The sequence below is a fragment of the Juglans microcarpa x Juglans regia genome, chromosome 4S, assembly GCF_004785595.1.
Source record: "Juglans microcarpa x Juglans regia isolate MS1-56 chromosome 4S, Jm3101_v1.0, whole genome shotgun sequence".
In the NCBI taxonomy this organism is placed as follows: Eukaryota; Viridiplantae; Streptophyta; class Magnoliopsida; order Fagales; family Juglandaceae; genus Juglans; species Juglans microcarpa x Juglans regia.
The window spans coordinates 10,589,733-10,601,281 of record NC_054601.1 but is presented as its reverse complement, the minus strand read 5'-3'; the positions used below and the strand labels follow the sequence as shown (position 1 = coordinate 10,601,281).

The 11,549-nt window shown below is 37.0% G+C and overlaps 2 protein-coding genes across 2 annotated transcripts; both read left to right on the top strand.

The window, feature by feature from the left end:
- The first annotated feature begins 3,927 nt into the window (after positions 1-3,927).
- On the top strand, positions 3,928-5,094 carry LOC121261836 (RING-H2 finger protein ATL5-like). The gene has a single exon (XM_041164228.1). The coding sequence runs from the start codon at positions 4,248-4,250 to the stop codon at positions 4,869-4,871; it is 624 nt and encodes a 207-aa protein (XP_041020162.1). The 5' UTR covers positions 3,928-4,247; the 3' UTR covers positions 4,872-5,094.
- Positions 5,095-6,616: 1,522 nt separating this feature from the next.
- On the top strand, positions 6,617-7,797 carry LOC121261837 (putative invertase inhibitor). Its single transcript, XM_041164229.1, has one exon. It carries the CDS (start codon positions 6,736-6,738, stop codon positions 7,279-7,281), a length of 546 nt encoding a protein of 181 aa, XP_041020163.1. The 5' UTR covers positions 6,617-6,735; the 3' UTR covers positions 7,282-7,797.
- The last annotated feature ends 3,752 nt before the right edge of the window (positions 7,798-11,549 follow it).

The window sequence follows — 11,549 nt, the reverse complement described above, 5'->3', positions numbered from 1 at the left end:
ATTTATCTTTTCACATCAATTTAAATTTTTAGAACAAATAATTAATAATTTTACAAACCATACATGTTAATTGGGTTCTGTTATTTACAGATCGGTCTATAAGAACACCATTTGACGACGTAGAGCAAGTACTCATTGCAATCAAGTACGTCAATCTAACTAGGTCACGTGATTGTCCACGTGTCATATTAAGACACCTCAAGTACTATAACATATATGTGGTAAGGTCACTTGCTAGTTGCTACTCTTCTATCACTCTTTTACTATTTTTGTTTTTTACTCAATGAAAGTAATGGTTAATGGGTAGAATTAACGTACAGTTTCCAACTGCCTCTGAGTTGCTGTGTAGTTTTCCTCTTTTGGGTCGTACTCAGTACAGAGGTGAAACTAACGGTCAAAGAAAGGAACCCTGACCATTAGGTTGGGTTGCAGCAGCAAGAATCCGAGATGATTGCTATTGTTTGCATCCTGCATATGGTCAAAAGGAGTTTTTGGAAGGACTTTCTTGTTCTTAGTACAGATCAGAAATGGACCATACATGCAATTTGGGTGTTAATTCCTTCATATACATGATCAAGTGATGAGATAGAATATATAAGATCAAGTTCAACATATCCCTACATATATATATATATATATATATATATATATATATATACTAGCAGTTGGGCAATGTGTGAGGCACATTTGCCCGGTTAAATGAAAAATAAGTTGTTTTGTAAAATATAAACATGCTTTGTGTTAAATTAAAAAAAAAATGTAATCATAAGCAAAATAAGTGGTATATGGAGAATCTTTTATAAACTCAGTTTGTGCACCTAACAAGTGAAAAGAGATGCGGAGAATCTATGTGATGATGACAGTACTTCACTGCATAAATCGAAGCAATCCAACTAAAGAAAATAAAAAATGAGAAGTGGTAAAATGAAATTTAAAATTAGCAAAACCAAAGTATGGTCTTGGTCACAGAATAGAAAATTTTGAATCAATTTTATTGGAATGCAAAAGAATATGTATCAATAGAGAAAAATACATTATAGTTAGGAAACGAAAAAGAACCCAATCATAAAATTCTGAGTCAATTCCTCCAAAGTAGTAGTCTATATGTAAAGCCACAAAAACTCCTATGGAAATTGCAAAAATATATGTTACAGTAACATGAGCAATATGAAAATTAAAAAATTTTAGATATTCTAGTAATAATTTTCTTAGCAAAATATATGAATTGTAGAATTCAAACATACTACTCAATAATCCAGGGAGCACTAAAAAAATACAGTCTTTTATTTTTATATTGTTCTCACATTTTTTCATTATTAAAGTAAGTCTCTTCTATTTTGAAAACTTCAAAAATATTATAATGGTAGAAAATCATTTTATTTAAATGATTTTAATTAATTTAGAATATTATGAGATTTAAATTATATTAAAAATTCTTATTATTTATATGATTTTATTTTTGTTTGACACTTTCTGGGCCACTTATGCCCCTGTATGACTTGCTATAATTACAGTTGTGCTCTCTTGTGTTTTGCTTTCCATTTTTTTCACAGCATTTTCCTGCACTTTATCAAACCCAAATCTTCTTGTGTGTTAATAATAAGGTCGATGGTGACCTTATTATTAGTTTAAATAATATTTTACCTTAATTTTTTTCAGTATTCTTAATTAAGTTAATGTTTACGTATTTTTAAAGTAATATTTTAATTTTCTATCGTTAGATTGTTTTGAAGACTCAAAGACGAATGGACTGGGTTAAATACCTAGACACTCTTCCTTCTCCCTCACTTTTCCCTCCCTTCTCTCTCTCCTCCCTCTGCTCACGTGTACATAGTACGTTGCCCCTCTCCAAGCCGATTCTTCCTCTGCCCAGTCTGGCGCCGCCGTGCGCTGGTGAGCCTCACCGCCCCTTCCACCAGCACCACCTCACTCCGATGAGTCCCCTCACACCGGTCTCCCTCTCTCACACTCTCTCTTCCTCTCTCTCGGTTGTGCACAACCCGAATGAGCTTGATGTTGCTGCGCCGTCGTGCGCCATCCTCTGGCGCCACCACCTCCACGATAGCCTCCCCTCCCACCGGCCATCCCCCTCCAGCAAGCTCAACCTCCATCTCCCTGCCGTTTGTCCCCACAAAGTCTACCTCCCTCACGCACTGGTTATCCCACTTCCACCTCCGTGCACCGCCACCCACGGTGTCCAGCCACCGTCATGAGCCTCATTTTGCCACCATCGACTTATCCCAACTACCCATGGCCCCGATCTACCTCTCATGCATGCCCATTCTCTCTCACTCTCTCACGGACTCTCCCTCCTTCCCAAGCTCCAGCAGAAGACCTTGATTTGTGATTTGTATGAAACCTGTGTGTTGATTTGGTGATTTGTGTAGTAATTTTTTATTTTGTGTTATTTTTGTGGTGATTTTACTGTGATTTTGCCGTGATTTTGCACTGTGAGGAGGGACGTGGATGCAGAGAGAAATGCAAGGTGTAAGAAAGAAAGCGTAAAATACGTATAACTGTTTATGTTACTGTTTATTACTATTCATATTTATAGCAACTTTTAAGTATAAGGATATATCCGTTGATAATGATTTGATTCTTTCCCAACAGCGACCTTTGCTATTTATTGCATTTGTACTCTTTGGCAAGGTACTCTACTTTTCAAAGTTTGGGATTAATTCACCCATACCCTGCAATGCCATGCATGTTGCAGCAGCAACTTGTGTAATTGGTTGCATTTTCTCTTTCCCACCGAAATCGGTTCTCACTTCTACAGCCCATATATCTAAAGAATATAAGATCATGTGATATCAGGGCAGTCTAAATGACCTATGAATATAGTAGTTATGGATTAAGAAAAATATACACATGACAGGAAGCTGGAAAAGTAAGAAAATTATACAATTATCTTCAGTCAGTTGTCACTAACGATAGAAGCCTAGCTAGCTAAAGAAACCAAGAAAGTTGCATGCATGCATGCTAGGGACAAAAACAAAAAGTGTTTATAGTTTAATCTTATTTGACCCAATTAACTTGTGAATGGCCAGCTAGTTTTGCACTAAAAGCTATTATAAGTGGACAATCACTTCTAATTAGTTTATTATCCAATCATTATCTTTTATATGTAGTTGCCTCCCATTCATAAACACCACCAACAGTACCAGAACGTACAAGATTATATAATATAAAATTCATGTATTCTGTCCTGGTGATCCTTATCCGATGAAAACCTTTACCCTAAAAGAGGAACATGATGATTCATTGCGAGTCCTCTGCATTTCCCTAGCTATAGTGATCAGACAGGTCAAAAGGGATAACATAGTGAATTTATATACATAATTTAAACTTCTTTGAACTGCTTAGCTATCTTGAGTGATGTTAAATAACGTTATCAGGCCTCCTCTTAGAATTTAGGAAATGCCAACTGCCATTAAATTAGGATGCAGGTTTTAATTTAGATATGTGTATAACATAAAAGTATTAAATTTACAAAAAAATAATATAACAAATAAACTTACAAATTGACGTGGTTTGATATTATATATTATAACAAGAATTAATTATAATATTACATATTATATCAAATTACATCATTTTATAATGTTACTTTTATAAAATCTATTTATTGATAAAACATTTCTCTAAAATGTAAGTGACGTGGTATTCTCGTTTGATCACTAATTATTACATTTTAATGAGATAATAATAAAAGTATTAATAAATATAGCTGTATATATAATGAAAAATTTTATATCTCACTAATTAGTATGATGTGCTACATTTATCACTATTAAATAATTTTTTATTACATATTTTTTTATCATCTAATGATAATGAATGTACTATTTAATATAATTAAAATAGAATGAGAATGTAGTGTGTAATATTACTCATATATAATACATGTGTAATTAAAGCACAGTATTAGATATGTTAATGGCTATGGACGCATTAGATTCGAAATATGGATATACACGATCATGCCACGTCATTCAAATAAAAAGTACGTGGCTTTTGCCAAATCAGATCCAAGAGGATTAGATACTACTAAAAAGGGAAATTTACTTGTAATGAATCCCGCCAAAACCTCTAGAAAAGCAAAACCCGAAACCCGTTTTCTGAGCACATAGCATAGGAACCTTCCTCTGCCCTTTCCACCACCCCTGTAAGTGATAAAACCACCTAAGCTCTTTCCCCCAAACTCCCATACTTCTCTCTCTCTCTCTCTCTCTCTCTCTCTCTCTCTCATGGAGGATGCCCCAAGCTATGCTCTCAACGGGAAGATTATGCTATGCTCAGTGATCACTCTCTTCCTTGTGGTACTCATCATGGTCTGCTTTCACAGCTACTCTCGATGCTGCTTCGACACTGACGACCGCAGCCACCGCCGTCGCGCCCGCGCTCGCTCTTCTCGCCACCCATCATATTATCCCTTTACTACCAACGTCACCACTTCTGCTCAGGCCCTCGACCCCTCCATCCTCAAAGCACTCCCGACCTTCACCTATTCCTCCAAAGCCCACGACTCTCCGCTGGACTGCGCCGTGTGTTTATCCGAGTTCGAAGACGAAGACAAAGGCCGAGTCTTGCCCAAATGTCAACATACTTTTCATGTCGAGTGCATCGATACGTGGTTCCAGTCTGTCTCTAATTGCCCACTCTGCAGAGACCCGGTTCAGGCCGATATTTCTATGTTGAAGCCAGATATTTCGGCCGAAAGAGAGAACTCACCCGCCAGTCCAGCAACAGACCCGGCTCAGGTCGGAAGGTCTTACCCGGGTTTTTCACAGCCGCCGAATCCGGGGCCATCGGATTTCCATGGGAAGCCATTCGACCTGGTGGGTGTGGTCGTGGAGGTGCCTATGTTGTGAGGGTTGGATGAGATAGGCTCGGGCTCACCGGAGGGGGTAATCGGGTTCTATCTTTAAATAGGATTTGGAGCATATGATGGAATATGCTCTGATGCTGCGCATGAATTGAATTTGAACCCCGAGACAACAAGAAATGGGAGTCTGTTTCGTGTTAGCAGCGGCTCTGTATCATCAGAACACATGGGCTTCTGGTTTGAGCTTTTCCTCACTCATGTGGGATCATGTACATGCAGAACTTCTTATTCAATACGGTTTTCCTTAATTTCTTATTTTATTTACAAGGCAATTTGCCATTTTATTGTATTTAGTTAGTATATCCTTATGTTGAAGTAATAAAAGAGGAAAAGTTTTGGAGTTTGACTCCACCAAGATGTTAGCTTTTTGTTGAATAAAAAGGAGAAGGTGAAGTGGCGGATATAATCATGCATCACGGGCGATGCTTTTATATATATATATGTGTGTGTGTGTGTGTGTGTGTGTGTGTGTGTGTGTGTGTGTGTGTGTGTGTGTGTGTGTGTGTATGTATATATATGTAAGTATACTAGAGATCGATATGGCTATAAACAAGTTAATGTATTCAATAAGCCAATTGGCCGGATCGATCAAATCGTAAACACAAAATTATGATCGATTATTATATAATATGATTCGTATAAAGTTCTGCTTGAATTTTATTAATACAGTCACTCAATACATCAAGATAAATTCTATAAAAAATTCAAAAAATTAAATTCATCTCTTAAAATGTTTTTAAAAAGTTACGAAATATAATATTAATAATCTATTTTATCAAAATTAAATAATTCGTAAATAAATCCGAACTCGCTCAATAGTGAATGAGTTATTCGTGATCATAAAATATAATTCAATGATAAAAGTACTCAAACTTGCATGACTAGTTCTGTTATTCAAATAAAATTGAATTCAAATAAAAATGGAATAAAGAAATTTTAATCATTCACTACTTATTCAAACTGATGAAAACGTATATACTTGTAAGTGACATTTGGAAAATTCAAAAAAAAAAAAAAAAAGGGTGTAGACCATATAAAAAATTGGCTGCATGCTATTATTGCATCGAAGTATCAAACCCCATGCACGAGGCTCTCAAGTCTCACCTAATAGAGTGAATAAAGACGTACATCCATAACACACTCTAGCTAGGTTCTCTGTCAGCCAATGTCTTTTTTCTGGCCAGGAATGATTCGGTCGCTTTACTATTAATATATTTTTTGTTTTTATTTTTCGTTTTCTTTGCATAATTTAGTCTGGTGGCCTGCAGACGCATGAAGAGCCTGGAATAAATTAGCTAGGCTACCATCCTCAACTTCAAGAACCCATGATCCAAGTTCATGAATAAAATCGAAACAAATTAAAAAGAAAATAGTAATATTTTAATTAATAGAAAATAGTACTTGTGCAAAAAGTACTATATATTTTTGTAGAAGTTAAGAATAGGGTCGAGAATTTCTAAGCTGTTAATTAGGTTGAAATCGAGCTACATATGTGTAACGCATGTTGGTGTGTAATGCGTGTATTTACTAACAACATACTATATTTATCGATCCCCAAAAATGCAGGAACAGAATACATGACTAGTTGATGCCAGTTTAGTAACGAACAGACCGCGTACGTACGTAATATTATTAGTCAAAACAAGGCTTGATCGGCTCTCCATTTTTTTCTGCGCCAAACCTCAGAATCTCCATTCAAATCAAATCAACCCTTTGGCCTTTCCCATATAAACCCTATAATCAAGTTCTCTTCCCAGCACCAATATTGCGACTTAACCCTGATTAATATCATTTGCTGTAAAAAAAAGCAGTACTACGTACGCACGCAGCATATTAGAGAAGAAGTCATCATGAAACCCGTTACAGCTTTTTTCTTGCTCTCCGCCCTGATCTTTGCCTTCGTGCCGCACCAAATTGCTGCGGATATGAATCTACCCAAAACCAACGATCTCATAGAACGTGCCTGCAACCGCTCAACTCACAAGGATTTTTGTGTTAATACCCTAAACTCACATTCAAAAAGCAAAGATGCCGACCTGAGCGGCTTAGCTTCCATTGCAGTCACGCTCGCTTACCAAAACGCCACCAACATATTGGATGAACTGCATTTATTGGGCAACAATACCACGGGCGCAGAGCCTTCCATCCAGCAGGGCGTAGAAGAATGCAAGGATTATTACTTGGATGCGGCGGAGCAGCTCGAGAACTCCATTTCTGCTCTCTCGCAGAAGGCCTACCACGACGCGAACACCTGGCTTAAGGTAGCGGTGACTGATGCCGATTCATGCGAGGCTGCATTCCAAGGACAGAAGTCTGAGATGTCACACAAGAATAGGCTTTTTCGCCAGTTAGCCAACAATGCCCTGACCGTCGTTAAAGTCTTGGTTGACAATTAGTGAGTAATAATAATATTATTGCAGTACGCATGCATGTGGTGTCTTAATTTGGAGTTTGGACCTAATTCAATTACTCAAATCTTAAATTTCTTTAGCATTATATATAATTTCTATGCATAGCTGATCAGAAAATGTGTCAAATTAAGTCTGATTGATTAAGGCATTCGGAGATCTTATTCATGTGCATTTACGTACGGCTAATATATATAAATATGGAGAGGTGAGTAATCTTCTAAGGATCAAGAGAAATGCTTAAGAAGTTTAGCTATTATTATGGTTTGAAGTTGTAACGGGAATTTTAATGTCCTTTTTCTTGTTTTGTAACTCAGACGTGGCTCGATCAATGTCTGTCTTTTATGCAAAAGAAAAATGAAAAAAAAAAAAAGAGAGGATAATATACGAATTTCGTCAGTTTTCTTGCATTTTTCTATTTATGCATGGTCTCTTGTGCAGCCAATATACGAACTGGATAATCCATTATTTTAGCCAAGTTAATGGCTGGGTAGCTGAATTTGATTTGAACCCTGTTGATCATAGCGTGTCATTACAGAAAGCTAATTATAATAACAATATTATTATTATTTTCTTCTTTAGCACATTGTATTTCAGCTAATCTCGTGCACCTATTATAGATTAATTTTAAACTATTAATTCTGAAAGATAAGATCACAGGCGTTAGGTTTACAAAGAAAGTTATAAAAAAAATAGAAATTAATGTGATTTGATGTAATTAAAAGAGCTTTATAATATGAGGTACTACCATATAAAGTGGCCTCTACTTTGTAAAATGATTCTTTTTTTTTTTTTTAAATATTTTTGTGTATATACTTGGTATACTTATTTCTCTAGATCGAGATTACTGAAATTAGGCTTGTTGTGTTTGAAACTGTCGTCCTAATAACCGAGTATACCGCCTTAATTAATTAATACCCTCCTTTCTTCACATATTTCAAACCTCCATGCCTCGCTACTCGTGGGCTAGCTATATATAAGAGCTACAAATCTTAACTTTTGCCCGTGGGAAAAAGACCTCTTGCTCTCTCTATTTTCTCTCTAGAGCAGTCCTCCTAAAAAAACCCAGACCAGAGTAGAGGGGTTGGGGTTTAGGCTCCTCCCTCCCTCACCCCTTCTCCCTCTTCTCTCTAGGTTTTTTTCCATTTTTTCTAGTTTTGTGTGTTTTCTTTTAAAGTAGGGCGAAATGCCGATCTGTTATTCTCCGAAGCCCGGCAACCACCACACACTCCACCGCAAGATTCCCAAGGCGCCGATTAATCAGACGGCCAAAGAATCTTGTCAAACGGAGGGTTCACTCGTGGTCCAAAGTGTGCGCGTGACATCCACGCGCCACCGCAAGGGGAGCTCTACTGCCGCCACGTGCGGATTTTCTGGGACCACGACCATCGGTTTCTTCAGACTCGACTATCCGCTGGACTTCCAGGGTGGCATGTTCCTCACACGTCACCACAGTCCTAATTACAAACTAAGCTTACGTTTCTTTCTAATCTTTTGTTAAGGTGTCTAATTAGTTGCCTTTAAAAATTAAATCATGTTATATTAATAGTGTGGCAACAGTTGCCCTTAAAAATTTTAATTACGTGCCCCTGCCCCTAAAGTCAACTTACAAGTAGAAGTTTTCTTGAAACATATCTTGTATTGTTTGGGGGGGGGGGGGGGTGAAAATGATGGTCCAGGGCTAGCAGGCTTGAGCCTTTTCATAAGCCTTCATTCATAATTACACATGTTGGAATGCCAATACTTTTGGGGGGTCGGATATGGGCTAGGGACTTTGCCATATATATATTTTTAAGCTAAATAATCCCGGACTGGACATATTAACCAAATATCCTAATTACCTATATTGATTCTTACAACCAATAAAAAAAAAATAAAAGGAATTTGTACCCGAAAGCATATTATACTTGCATGCATGCCTCGCTATATTATGATACTCATTGTTTAACCACTTTTTCCACATCTATTCTTACGCTTTGGAGCAAGCCGCGAATATGCATAAGACAAAAAGGTCATACATATGTGTGGACTCTGGAATAGTAGATAAAAGACATTGAAGGGTCATCAGATGGCCTGAGATTGAAAGTTGGGTAAAAATTACTTGAGTTGAGTATTTGTCACAAATATTAATGTTGTTGATATCGTGTTTCACGGTCTGGGTAACTCCACACTGTTAAGCTCGATCTGGATCCTGTTGAGATAAAGAGTGGGAGGCTCGGGCTCTATGGTGTGAAGGAGAAAAGTATTAAAATCAGAGAGAGCCCCCTACAGGATGTGAAGGGGTACTTATATACCTAGCCAATGTGCTCTTCTGATGTGATCCCTCAGCAAATCCTCTACCCATGTGACCTGGGCCAGGTTGTTCGGCCCAGCCCAGGTCTAGGGCATTATTCCCCTAAAAAATGCCACAAGGTAACCGTCCAATCAAGAGTATAGATATATATAGCTAGCTAGGGTATATGACAACCTTGATTAGATAAATTAGTATTATGTAACCTTATTTTTTTTTTTTTTAAAAAAAAAAGGTGAAACTTGTAGTTTAAAATTTCTATTTTAAAGTGATCCCTAAGGTTAGGCTCTTATTTTAAAAAGAGCTTTTTGTCCAATCTCTATTAGTTTAATGAAAAAATGTTGATGTAGCAACCACGACTTAGGATTTTTTGGGTGTGGAACTTGGTTCAATACTTGAGCAGAGGCAACCTAAGAGTTCGCTCGAAATATCGCTCAAGTGAAGCTCGAGTAGAAAGTTTGCCAGATTTGCGCTCAACATTTGGCTCAAACGAAACCCAGGCAGAAAATTGGCTCGAGTCTCGCTCGACTGATTATTCGAGCAACACTAGACAGAAAGTTTGCTCAAGTCTCGCTCGAGTGAATAACATAAAAATTGCCGCCTTAGGGTTTTCATTACACCATACACACACACACACACACACACACATATACATGCTTTAAAATAGCGAAATAGTATGACAGGCATTTTTTAGCGAGAATTGAATGAGGGCAACTCTAGAGAAAGGGAGAGAGTGTGAGGAGAGAGATATTTTTTTATTTCCATTGCGTACTTCAACTTTCCCACTAAATAAAATTCCCTACAACTCTATGGAAATAAGCATATTGCCAAACCATGTGAATCATGTGTCGTGTGATTGATTTCTCTCTACTTTGCTTAACTAATTTCTCTTTATCATTTCCAGCAACTGGTATCAGAGCTTAAGGTTTGGATTTGAGTATGAATGATGGCTAGAGAAGAAGTGAATGTGTATGGAATTGAGAGGTTTGACAATATAGATTTTGGATATTGGAGAATGTAGATTGAGGATTATCTTTATGGAAAAATACTCCATCTTGCTCTGTCGGGAAAGAAGCAGGACAACCTGGGAAATGCTAAGTGGGATCTGTTAGATCGACAGGTTCTATAGGTTATCCAATTAATTCTATTAAGGTCAGTTGTACAATATGTTATTAAGGAAAAGACCATAACAGATTTTATGGCGGCTTTGTCTACTATATACAAGAAGCCATCTGCTAATAACAATGTGTATCTGATGAAGAATCTATTTAATCTAAACATGCCTGAAGGTACGTCTGTTCCCCAAATTTTGAATGAATTTAATACTATAACAAATCAATTATCACCTGTTGAAATTGAGTTTAATGATGAGATTCTAGCATTAATTCTGTTGGCATTATTGCCAAATTGTTGTAAAGCTATGAGAATGTCTGTGAGTAATTCTGCTAATAAAATGAAATTGAAATAGAATGATATTCAATATTTAATTCTTGTTGAGGAAGTACACAGAGGAGATTATGGCAAAATCTCAAGTTCAGGTTCTGAACTTAATATTAATTCTTGGTGTAGAGGTTATGAAAGAAATTTAAACAAAGGTAGGTCAAAGCCCAGAAATAGGGACATAATGAAGTCAACATCTGGGCAGCAAAGCACTTGTTAGAATTGTTGCAAGACTGGTCACTTCAAAAAGAAATAGCAAAAATTCAAAAAAGACGGAGAATAACGTTGCAAGCACTATGATTGAGGAAGTACATGATACACTACTACTTGCAGTTCACAATCTAGTTGATGATTGGGTATTGGATTCGGAAGCTTCATTTTACACCATTTCACACCGAGAAATCATGGATAACTATGTTGTTGGTGAGTTAGGTAAGGTGTATTTGGCTAATGGTGAAGTGTTGGATGTAGTGGGAGTGGAAGATGCAATCATCAGTCTCCCAAATAGGAATGTGTGGATCTTTCA